Raw genomic sequence first — 13,191 nt, forward strand, 5'->3', positions numbered from 1 at the left:
CATGTTCTCCATTCATAACCTTCCAAAAGCATGGCACCTACAGCTGCACATATTACTCCAGCTAAGGTCCAACCAGTATCTAAATAAGTTCATCCCAACCACTTTGCTCTTTTACTCAATATCCATATTAACAGAGCCTTGAATGCTACAACATTTTTCAAAAGAGAATCTTTTTCCACCTGACCTGCTTCCATTAACAAATGATGCACATACATATGCAGGTCTCTCTGCAGCTGTATGCACTTCAGAATAGCACCATTTCTTTTAAGAGACTGTGTAATGGAGACCAATTTGGCTGGCAAAGATGGCCACTGTCTGCTGAATGCAGGCAGATGGCACTAATAACATCTGTGTATGCAATTTTTGTTCGGGCTGTGATACAATAATATGGTTGTGGTGGTCATACAGCACTGATTGCAACTAGATGTCACTAGTCATGCGAATTATTTTGAGAACTATGTTGCAAGTGCTAACGTTCTGTCAGATATCTACAGGTATTTTGATCATGTTTTCTGGGCGGAGTGCACTCAGGGAATCTTTGCTAATCACGCTGAAAGCCACCACACACTTTGTCAATATACAATGTAGCTATTTCACTTGACCACTTTGCCCATGCATGCACTTCACTCCATCTAGAGGTGACATTTATACAATTCACAGCCTTATTTTATGCTGTCTCTCCAAGTACTTTGCACCAAAATGTATTACATCTCACTTCTCTGCAGTGAATTTCATCTGCAACCTATTCACTCACTCTACTAACGCAATAATATTTCTGAAGTTCTACACTGCCCTCTTCAGAGCTTCAATCTTAAGTCCGGTGTTGTCTGTAAACTTTAAAACTGTCCCCCATGCTTAAGATTTTAGATCACTTAACACAAAAAGCAAGGGTTCTGATACTGACTCTTAGGAACTCCACTTCATCAGCCCGAAAAGTGCCCATAACCGTTACATAACCGTCAGTCACCTTTGGCTCTACTTTGCCACTGACCCTTCTTTATCCCCATGAGCTATCACTTTCCTCACAGTTCTTTGGAAGACATGGGGCATAAGTTTCCCCTCCCTGAAGGAAGCAAAGGGAATGACTGGATGAGTTGACCCTGGAGAGATACTGTCCCTGTTGTCCACATCACTAATTAATTGTTGGATAAGGTGGTCAATTGGAAACTTTCTCAAAAAGGTAGAAATTAAGGCCCTAAAGTTGTCAATCAATGATCACTTAAGAGCCTAAACCCACCACATAGCTGACATACTGGCAGATGGGAAAGAAAGACATGGGGCAGAATCTTCTCAAAGTGTGAACGATACGGGCCATGGTAAAGTTTGTGGAAAAATTGGATGAGACGTCTGGAGAGACTGATAGTGATGTCAGGAGCACCTTGCTCTGTTTTTTCCTTCACAGATGCTGCCAGACCTGCTGAGCTCTTCCAGCAACTTTGTTTTTGTTTCAGATTTACACCATCCGCAGTTCTTTCCGAATTTAAATCCAGCGCAGGGCTATTGTTGAGTGGAGAAATACACCTCATGGAGGCACGGAAAGCAGCTAGAGCAAAGACTGATAGCACACTGTACCCATCCATCCTTTAATAGTAATAAAACTAATGAAGCCCGAAAAAATAACAGGCATGAGTGGCAAATCCAAGTGAAGTAACCGAAAACCAGATTTCATGCTGATAAATCTACCAAAACATTGCCCGAGTAAAGCATTGGAAATCCAGGGTGCACACATAAAACGTTCACAAAAATAGATCCACGTAGCAACTTGGGATCTTCGAAAAGCGGCTGTCACCACAACCGTACATAGCAAATATGTGCAACCAGATATATTGCAACCACAAACATCTACATACATCTGAGGAAGCTGTATCTTCAGAGAGATCAGTGAAAAATGATCTCCCTGGCCTCACCGAGTACAGAACAACCACAAGCACAAGCACCAGGGGCCAAGTGGCCAGTGGCCACAGAAGTGGATCAACAAGAACCAGTGCCATGGCAAAAAAAAACTTGCCATGGGAATGCCAGTGAAGGAATGTCACACTTAGAAGGAAGAGACTGCAAATGCACAGCCAATGACAACATGCAGCATTCAGAGACCTGTATGATTTAAAGACTGCGTGTGATTTGCATATGCAGAGTGTGACAAACATGGAACTGACTGATGAGCAATCATTTTCTTTATGACCATGTAAATTACATAACGGAATTCCAAATGATCATGCACAGTTTTTTTTAGGAATGGGAAATGCAATTGTACCTTGTGTCATGGACGGCTTGCCATAGTCATGTGACCTCTCTTGCCTATAATTATCTCCTGTATGTGCCTTTGTGTGCAGTCAGTGGGGGCCATTAAATACAAAATCACTTAGAACAGGGATTTCCAGGGAATCCAGGAAAGTGGAGATTAAGCCACTTCAGGCACAGCCAGCGTAAGAAACAGAAAAGCAGCAAAGAAGTCAGGGACAGGGTTTATAGGGCAGGGAAGAGTCACAGAAATGAAGAAGTGCAAAGTCCTGACGGAATTTAAATGCAGGGTGATAAGGTAGTAGAAACCAATAGAGGTCACAGGCAAGTATAAACTAGTGCAAGATGGAATATGTTTAAATTTAAAGATGTTACAGAATTGGAGTTGGACAAGACAGCACTGATATATTTCAGAACCTGACAAAAGAATGGATGAAGATTGCAGTAGATCTCGGAATCACAGAATCCCTACAGAGCAGAAAGAGACCATTTGGCCCATCAAGTCCGCACCGACCCTCTGAACAGCATCCCACCCAGACCCAGACCCCTCCTCTATCCCCATAACCACATCTCCAATGGCTAACCCACCTAACCTGCACATCCCAAGACACTACGAATAATTTAGTATGGCCAATCCACGTAATCTGCACATCTTTGGAGGAAACCACAGCACCCAGAGGAAACACGCGTAGATATGGGAAGAATTTGCAAACCCCACACGGACAGTTGTCCGAGGTTGCAATGGAAACATGGGTCCCTGGTGCTGTGAGGCAGAAGTGCTATCCACTGCGCCACCTTACTGTCCCATGTCCTGGAATAGGGGCCAAAGGCAGATTGTATATTAACTAAATGAAACACATTTCCTTTCTTAAGCAGTATGTAAGTACTCATGATCACGACCACTATTTCCAGGAGTGAAAAGCAGTGCATTGACTTCTTAATTTTACAATAATTGCTTCTAAACGTCATAATATTATGTGCTGTATCGGGATTCCATTTTCAGTTTAGATTCTGCAAGTATCCTTAAAATGGATAGATGTCTCCATCTGGTGGACAGTATCAGTAGAACCCAATTAATTAAAAATAAAGAAAATAGCAACAATTGCAAGTCTGAAATCAGCAACCAATCTAGGAGCACTTCATATTTTGGAAAACACAGCTTGTCCAGATTTCCACAAAGTTTTCTAGGTAATATTTCTTTGGTTTATTCATATTGCAAAGACTCCTGTAACATTTCCACAGGCCAGTGGAAAAGAAATCTTTCAAAACATTTCTAGAATCACAGCATGATTAAAGCAAAGGATGCAGCCATTCAGTCCATTGTATCTGTGCTAACTCTTCAAAGAAGCAGCTCACCTAGTGTCACTTTCCTGTCTTTTCCCATAACCCTGTACATTTCTCTTTTCAGATGATAATTCAATTTTCTCTTGAAGGAACACTAAACCAAACCAAAAGAACTGCGGAGATAGTAGGAATTGCAGATGCTCAAGAATCCGAGATAACAAAGTGTGGAGCTGCATCTTTGGCCTGCTGTGTTCAAAAGAACTGCGGATGCTATAAATCTGAAACAAAACCAAAAATTCGTGGAGGAACTCAGTGGGTCTGGCAGCACCTGTAGACAGAAAACAGAGTTCATGTTAACTCTGCTTTCCTCTCCACAGATGCTGCCAGACCAATGAGCTGTTCCATCAATTTCTGTTTTTGTTCCTCTTGAAAGCCCCGAATGAACTGCCTCTACTGCACGCTCAGTCAGAGCATTCCAGATCTTAACTCACTCGAGATCTTAACCACTTACTGCATAAAACAGACATTCCTCATACTGTCAAGATAATAAAATGTGAGGCTGGATGAACACAGCAGGCCCAGCAGCATCTCAGGAGCACAAAAGCTGACGTTTCGGGCCTAGACCCTTCATCAGAGAGGGGGATGGGGAGAGGGAACTGGAATAAATAGGGAGAGAGGGGGAGGCGGACCGAAGATGGAGAGTAAAGAAGATAGGTGGAGAGAGTATAGGTGGGGAGGTAGGGAGGGGATAGGTCAGTCCAGGGAAGACGGACAGGTCAAGGAGGTGGGATGAGGTTAGTCGGTAGATGGGGGTGCGGCTTGGGGTGGGAGGAAGGGATGGGTGAGAGGAAGAACCGGTTAGGGAGGCAGAGACAGGTTGGACTGGTTTTGGGATGCAGTGGGGGGGGGGGGGGGGGGGGGGTGGGGGGGGAAGAGCTGGGCTGGTTGTGTGGTGCAGTGGGGGGAGGGGACGAACTGGGCTGGTTTAGGGATGCAGTAGGGGAAGGGGGCACTTCACCAATACCTTCCACCCCAACCTTCAGTTCACCTGGGCCATCTCCAGCACATCCCTCACCTTCCTGGACCTCTCAGTCTCCATCTCAGGCAACCAGCTTGTAACTGATGTCCATTCAAGCCCACCGACTCCCACAGCTACCTAGAATACACCTCCTCCCACCCACCCTCCTGCAAAAATTCCATCCCCTATTCCCAATTCCTCCGCCTCCGCCGCATCTGCTCCCACGATAAGACATTCCAGTCCCGCACATCCCAGATGTCCAAGTTCTTTAAGGACCGCAACTTTCCCCCCACAGTGATCGAGAACGCCCTTGACCGCATCTCCCGTATTTCCCGCAACACATCCCTCACAACCCGCCACAACCGCCCTAAGAGGATCCCTCTCGTTCTCACACACTACCCTACCAACCTCCGGATACAACGCATCATCCTCCGACACTTCCGCCATTTACAATCCGACCCCACCACCCAAGACATTTTTCCATCCCCACCCCTGTCTGCTTTCCGGAGAGACCACTCTCTCCGTGACTCCCTTGTTCGCTCCACACTGCCCTCCAACCCCACCACACCCGGCACCTTCCCCTGCAACCACAGGAAATGCTACACTTGCCCCCACACCTCCTCCCTCACCCCCATCCCAGGCCCCAAGATGACATTCCACATTAAGCAGAGGTTCACCTGCACATCTGCCAATGTGGTATACTGCATCCACTGTACCCGGTGCGGCTTCCTCTACATTGGGGAAACCAAGTGGAGGCTTGGGGACCGCTTTGCAGAACACCTCCGCTCAGTTCGCAACAAACAACTGCACCTCCCAGTCGCAAACTATTTCCACTCCCCCTCCCATTCTCTAGATGACATGTCCATCATGGGCCTCCTGCACTGCCACAATGATGCCACCCGAAGGTTGCAGGAACAGCAACTCATATTCCGCCTGGGAACCCTGCAGCCATATGGTATCAATGTGGACTTCACCAGTTTCAAAATCTCCCCTTCCCCTACTGTATCCCTAAACCAGCCCAGTTCGTCCCCTCCCCCCACTGCACCACACAACCAGCCCAGCTCTTCCCCCCCCACCCACTGCATCCCAAAACCAGTCCAACCTGTCTCTGCCTCCCTAACCGGTTCTTCCTCTCACCCATCCCTTCCTCCCACCCCAAGCCGCACCCCCATCTACCTACTAACCTCATCCCACCTCCTTGACCTATCCGTCTTCCCTGGACTGACCTATCCCCTCCCTACCTCCCCACCTATACTCTCTCCACCTATCTTCTTTACTCTCCATCTTCGGTCCGCCTCCCCCTCTCTCTCTATTTATTCCAGTTCCCTCTCCCCATCCCCCCCTCTGATGAAGGGTCTAGGCCCGAAACGTCAGCTTTTGTGCTCCTGAGATGCTGCTTGTCCTGCTGTGTTCATCCAGCCTCACATTTTATTATCTTGGAATTCTCCAGCATCTGCAGTTCCCATTATCTCATTCCTCATACTGTCATTGCTTTTTTTGTTACTTTCCTCAAATCAGTGCATGGTACTTTATCAAACATGTTTAAAAGTCCATGTACACCATATCAACAGCATTACCCACGTAGAGGTCCATGCATACTATATTCACAGAATTACCCATGCACAGAAGTCCAGAAGGCAGAAAGATTTAGACAGTTTAGGAGAGTGGTCCAGGAAATGCCTGATGAAATTCAATGTGAGTAAATGTGAGGTTTTGCACTTTGGAAAAAAGAATACAGGCATGGACTATTTTCTAAATGGTGAGAAAATTTGTAAAGCAGAAGTGCAAAGGGATCTGGGAGTGTTGGTCCAGGATTCTCTAAAGGTTAACTTGCAGGTAGAGTCCGTAATTAAGAAAGCGAATGTAATGTTGTCATTTATCTCAAGAAGGTTGGAATATAAAAGCAGCGATGTGCTTCTGGAGGCTTTATAAAGCTCTAGTTAGGCCCCACTTAGAATACTGTGTCCAATTTTGGGCCCCACACCTCAGGAAGGACATACTAGCCCTCGAGCGTGTCCAACGGAGATTCACACGGAAGATCCCTGGAATGGTAGGTTTAACGTATGATGAATGGCTAAGAATCCTGGGATTGTCCTCATTAGAGTTTAGAAGGTTGAGGGGAGATCTAATAGAAACTTACAAGATAATGTATGGTTTAGAAGGGATGGACGCCAGGAAATTGTTTCCGTTAGGCGGGGAGACTAGGACCCGTGGGCACAGCCTTAGAATTAGAGGGGGTAAATTTAAAACTGAAATGAGATGACATTTCTTCAGCCAGAGAGTGGTGGGCTTGTGGAATTCATTGCCGCAGAGTGCAGTGGAGGCGGGACGTTGGATGCCTTCAAGGCAGAGATCGACAAATTCTTGATCTCAGAAGGAATCAAGAGCTACAGGGAGAGTGCAGGGAAGTGGAGTTGAAATGCCCATCAGCCATGATTTAAATGGCAGAGTGGACTTGATGGGCCGAATGGCCTTACTTCCACTCCTATGTCTTATGGTCCCATACACCATATCAACAGCATTACCCTAATCAACCCTCTCAAGATGTTGTCAAGTGTAAACAGAAATAACACTGGGTATCCTCAAACCATGAATCCCAAGAATTCTCCTGGCATCAGGTCAAACATGTGCAAATAACTAAGCACCTGTCCTCCCTCAGATGATGAATCAATGTTCCTCCATACTAAGCACCACTTGGGAACAAGCACAGCAAACAGCAAGGGCCACCAAATGTACTCTGGGTGGGGATTTCAATGTCCATCCCTAAGGCAGGCTTGGGAGTACCACTACTGATTGAGTTGGTAAATCCTAAGTGACACTGGTGCCAGGCAGGATTTGTGGCAAGCACTAAGAAAATCAACACAAGGGGAACAGGTAGTGGACCTTGTGTTTACTAATCTACCAACTACAGACATTTCTATCCATGACAGTATTAGGTAAGAATAACCATCATACAGTCCTTGCAAAGAGTAAGTCCTATGTCCATACTAAGGACACTCTCCATTTCGCTGTGTGGTAGTACTATCATGGGTTAGATGCACAGCAGATCAAAAAACTCAGAACTGGGCATCCATGAGTCACCGTGGTCCACCAGCAGCTGCCGAAATGCAATCAAACACAATCTGCGACCTCATGATTAACCATATTACCATCAAACTAGGAGATCAGCTTCCTGGGCTAAATTAAGAGAACAGGAGGGCATGCCAGTCAGATCTCAAAATGAAATGCCATCTGGTGAAGCTACAACAATACGACTACATGCAAGCTAAATACTGCAAGCAGCACCTGAGATACTATGAAGCGGCTTACAACCAACAGATCAAAGCGCTGCAATCCTGCCACATCCAGGCATGAACGCTGGTGGATAATTAAACAACCAACTGCTCCATAGTTGTCCTCAAACTCACTGCAAGCACAGCAAACACTGAGGCATTTATAACTATCTTCAGCCACAGGTGTTGAGTGGATGATCCATCCTGGCCTCCTACCATGGTTCCACAATCATAGTCTTTGGTCCATTTAATTCATTCCATGTGCTATCAAGGAATGGCTGAAGGGAGTAGACACAGCAAAAGGCAATGGGTACTGACAATAACCCCACAACAGTACTGAAAATTTGTGCTCCAGAACGAGCTGTGCCTGTAACTAAGCTCTTCAAAATTCAACTACAACACTGGCATCGACTGAATTTAAACAAATTGGTATTTTTGTATATATATGAAAAAAGGACAAGCCAACCCAACCCATCTACCATCCCATTAAGTACACAGATTCATAAGCAAATTGGTGGAAGATCAAATTGCCATTTGATCAATAATAACTGGCCCACCATAGCTCAGTTTGGGTCCTTGCAGGATCACATGGCTCCATATCTTATGACAGCTTTGGTTAAAATAAAACATGGAAAAGAGAGCAGAATTCAAGAGGCGAGGTGACAGTGACTGTCCTTAACATCAAAACAGCATTTGACCAAGTTATCAAGGTACTCTGCAAACTTGCAGTCAATGGGATTCAGTTGAGAAACTCTCTGCTGACTGGAGTCTTATCTAGCACAAAGGAAGTTGGTTGTGGAAAATGGACGGCAATCATCTCAGTTACAGGATATCACATAGGAATTCCAAAGGGCAGCCGTCTTCAGTCACTTCATTAATGAGCTAATAATATGGAAACTGAGGATGTTCTCTGATGATTTGCACATTATTTAGTATTATTCACAATTCCTCAAATACTGAAGCAGCCTATGCCCACGTGCAGCATGACGTGGACGCCATTATGGTTCGGGATGATATGTGGCAAATAACATTCACACTAAACAAGGATCAGGCAATTATTGTATTTAAGAAATGAGAGTCTAACCAATTCCATTGGTGATTGAACATGCCAAAACTTTATCCATCAGCAACATGGTTTTGAGAGATGTTTGTTGCAAATAACATGCTGTTACAGTAACAAGAGTAACTCAGAGGCTGGATATGTATGATTGCTGATTCTCCAAAGATTTCCTCCAGTTTAAAAAGTAAAAACTGGAATACTACGGCACAACTAAAACAACACCTAACATAATCCCAGACAAAGCAACCCATTGATCAGTACCCAATCCAACATTCAATCTCTCTGCCACTGACACAAGTTGGCTGCAATGTGTACCAACAAGAGGAAACGCAGCAACTTACCTTCAAAATCTATAATCTTTTTCACCCAGAACCACAAGGTAGGAGACACACTGTTTGGTTTAGCAATGCAATAGTGTAAGAATGTGTCCTGTGGCTAGCCAAAGTCATGAGATGTCTACCATGAGCTACTTATGACAGGCATTTATCTTACAGCCAGTTTCATAAAGAAACAATATATTAGACTCTTGCTCTGTGAGCTCATAAGATGGTGTCACAATGGAGCTCAAATCAAGTGTTGAAGAGCTTCAGGTTAAACAGCAGGAAACCTGCTGAATACCACATACCATCTTCCTTCAGCTAATGAATCAACCTCCTCTGTTGAGCAATACTTGGAGGAAGCACAGAGGATGGCAACAATGTAAAATGTACTCCAGATGGAGGATTTCAATGTCCTCCACCACAAGTGGCTTGGCAGCAGCCAAATCGATCAAGCTGATTGGGTCCTAACGAACATAACTGAGTCTGCAATAGATGGGGAGGAACCAACAAGGGAGAGAGTTTCAGAGAGTCCCATAATCAAAATTATTAGTGTAGAATTGGTGGGAGGGTGATGGAGTAAGAAAAACAATCATCCCAACTGTTGCAGATTTCTGGTTGTGGTTAGTCACAAAGCAACCTGGATCAGGGTGTGCGTGTGAGACTATATCCAAGGCTCCTGCTGGCCATTTAACAAAAAAAAAATGGAAGAAAGGATAGCAAATAAACATGTTGGAGATCTGACCTTGCGGAGATTGTGGCAACACTTTCCATCCAAGCCATGATTTGTCCTCCAAAAGTGTTACTCTGGTGGTTTGCATGAGGTGGCAAGACAAGTTCGATGCTCTCAACTCGTGTTGTCCCTGCTGGTACAGCACTCTGGGATTCTTCAAAATTTTGTTCTGGTTTGACAAATACATTTCAAACATGAGCAACATCATACCTTTCACCTGCAGACCAACTCAGGACATCTTACCCTGCGTGAGCAATCACTGGAACAAACGTACAAAAGAAGGTTTGATCAAGCTAGCTTCCCATCCTGACTAAGTTACAGATTATTTTAGTTTAAGGAAGGTTCATGTTGCACATTCACTTCTTGTCATAAATGCTCTGAATGTAAACATACTTTGACTGGATGTCTCCTGCGTCTCGACACAAGGCTGACAAAAGACTCCATTCTCATACACAGCCATTACAAGTGTCAATTTAAATGCCCATTTATTTGTATAAGGCATTGAATTGAAAACGTTGAAGAATAGGATACTTAATCACCTTCTGATGTGACAGGGCACTACAGAAAACAACAATGTAGCATCAGTATCAATATTACTGACCTATGTTACAAGATGCTTCCTCACTGCCAACCACCCACCTAATAACAGAATCAATTCAGGATTAAACAGTTTTGTTTCTTTCGTGGAATTCTCTCTAGTGCACTTTTAAAATTTCCAATTCTTTTTCTGCATGATGTACTGACATCGCATGAAAAAGTGCAGTCAGAGAACACAGCAATAAAACCAGTTGCCTCAGAAATTTGATCCTGGTGTGTAGAATATTCCAGAGTAAACTGAAATGAGATATCACACCATAGACTTTTAATGTGCACAATAAGATTCCTAGAGCTGCTAAATCTAAACTCAAGAAAAGTTGTAAACAGATATAGTAAGAACTGTCGATTCTGGAGAATCTGAGACAACAAAGTGCAGAGCTGGATGAACACAGCAGGCCAAGCAGCATCAGAGCAGCAGGAAGGTTGACATTTTGGCCTAGATCCTTCTTCAGAAATGACTGGGTCTAGGCCCGAGACCAGCTCTACACCTTGTTATCTCAAAAGTTCTGAACAATTGTGTGTTTCCTCTCCCTGGATTCAGGAACCATCGTGGGAAATTTCTGTGCATCTCAGATTGGACATCAAATAGAAAAAGGAGCGGACCTAATCTTCACTGCTGGAAAATGTGAGAGGGAGTTTGAAATGGGGGCTTTGCATCTGCTGGGAAGAGAGAAAGAGATTAGAAATATGAATTTTAATTCAAACGTTTCATACACTGCTTCAACTGAGTGTTTAGTATTACTTAGAGCAAATAAAAACTGCCACTTAAATACCACTCTACAGTAAGTTTGAGATATCCAACAAACAACTCAGGCTAGTGCCAACAACAAACATTGTTCTGTCCAATGTCACCCATCTCGGGAGAGAAGAAATTGAGCAAGAAACAAAGTGTAAGAAGCTGCCTCACTTAAATTATGCATGCTTTCTCATTCACGAAAGTATTAGGTCAAGACAGGAAGCATTTATATCATTCTATGCAGACCAGTCTGTTCCTTGAATCAAATTTAGAGTTCTTTGAAAAATCTTGACTGCGTGGGTTTCAAGTCCACATTGTCTAGTTAGCTCAATGTGTTCCTCAGCTGTCACTTTCCATTACTGAATGCACTGTCGGACTATTTGGATGGGGTGGAAATCAGAACTGAATGCATCAGTTTGATCAATCCATGCTGAATGATATATTACCAATGATGATTTACATGTCATTTATTTTATTTCACGGAATACTTTCAGACATTGAGTTGTACAGGAAGGAAACCGGCCCTTCGGTCCAAGTCATTCATGTCGATCGAGTTTACCCAAACTAAACTATTTGCTTACGTTTGGCTCATATCCCTTTAAACCTTTTCTATTCATGTACCTGTCCAAATGTCTTAAATGTTTTAACTGTGTCTACAATTCAAGAAAAGAAATCTGTGCAACACGTACAAGATTTTTTTTAAAAGAGCACAATCTGGTAGGTCCCACTAGGGAACAGGCAATCTTTAATTACTTCAAATGCTAAACTAAGTGTTGCACCATACGCGTGCAAAATCATTAGTAAAAGCAAATCAAGTATTTGACTTTGATTCCAAATGGATAGAATTGAAAAGTGGGCAAGTTATACAAAAGCTGCATTCAATTTTAGATAGTACAGTTCAACATATTATGAAAAAGATAAGTAAGTGGACAGGGTTCAGAGCAGGATTACAAGGATGGCAAGATATGTCTGGACATACATGACTGGAAGAGATTGACAGGTTGGTGCTCTACTCTCTTGAATAAAAGGTTGAGGGATGACTTAACAGAACCAAAATTATGAAAAGGTTTTGTTAAAGTGGATTCAGAGAGTTTTTGTTATTAAGGGCACAAGCGTAATTACAGGCATTCAATTGTCACAAAATCATTTAATAATAAATTCACAAAAAATTCTTTATCCAAAGAGTAGTGAAAACATTGATTCTGCCACCAAGGGAGTCACTGAAGTGAGAAGTATAGATTTAAGGGGAAACTGGAGAAAACTTGTCCTGTAGACTGAGGGAGAAAAAAAAAATTAGGTGGTAAAAGGATAGGTTTAAATGATTCAAAAAACAAACGAGCTGGAGTGAAACATAAATAATTGCATGGACGGGTTGGGCCAAATAACCTGATTAAGTGCTGTATATCCTATGTAATCCAATGTAGATCACTCAAATCAAGAGTCTGAGATAGAGAGAGAGATAACAAGGTGAAGAGCTGGATGAACACAGCAGGCCAAGCAGCATCGGAGGAGCAGGAAAGCTGACGTTTTGGGCCTGGACCATTCTTCAGAAACGGCTAGGTTAAATCGTTGTTAACTATGAAGGCTGCTATTCTGCAATTAATGTCTTAATCTCCCATAAAGATTGTACATGGTTAGTGATGCAGAGAAGGCAAAAGGGCTACCATCTCGAATTGTGCAGGTGGAGACCAGATCTTTGATGGTTTCCAGGTGGTGTAGCCTCATCCGGCGCCGCTCAGCAGCGATGCTGTATTCCATCTGTTCTTCAGAAGTTCTGGGAATTACAGGCTTTAACTGCACCTGGCAAGAAATCAATGGTCATATCAATGAAGCAAATATTGGAGAAAGGTCACTTTCCTTTGTTAAAGTTACTTCTTGCAAATGATTCAATACATTGTTGGGTTCAGCTACCAAACACTAAGTAGCCATGCTT

General features: G+C 43.6%; 1 protein-coding gene across 6 annotated transcripts in view; it reads right to left on the minus strand.

The window, feature by feature from the left end:
- The window catches only part of acot11a (acyl-CoA thioesterase 11a), a 68,358-nt gene that overhangs the window by 25,571 nt on the left and 29,596 nt on the right, over positions 1–13,191 (minus strand). For all 6 annotated transcript variants that reach the window (XM_048538869.2, XM_048538864.2, XM_048538865.2 and 3 more), the window contains 2 exons: positions 12,923–13,058; positions 9,938–10,094 (listed from right to left, as the gene is read on the minus strand). In XM_048538869.2, coding sequence (XP_048394826.2) covers positions 9,938–10,094; positions 12,923–13,058 — 293 coding nt within the window. The remainder of the gene's footprint in view (positions 1–9,937; positions 10,095–12,922; positions 13,059–13,191) is intronic.

This window comes from Stegostoma tigrinum, chromosome 8 (genome assembly GCF_030684315.1).
Source record: "Stegostoma tigrinum isolate sSteTig4 chromosome 8, sSteTig4.hap1, whole genome shotgun sequence".
NCBI classification, from domain to species: domain Eukaryota; kingdom Metazoa; phylum Chordata; class Chondrichthyes; order Orectolobiformes; family Stegostomatidae; genus Stegostoma; species Stegostoma tigrinum.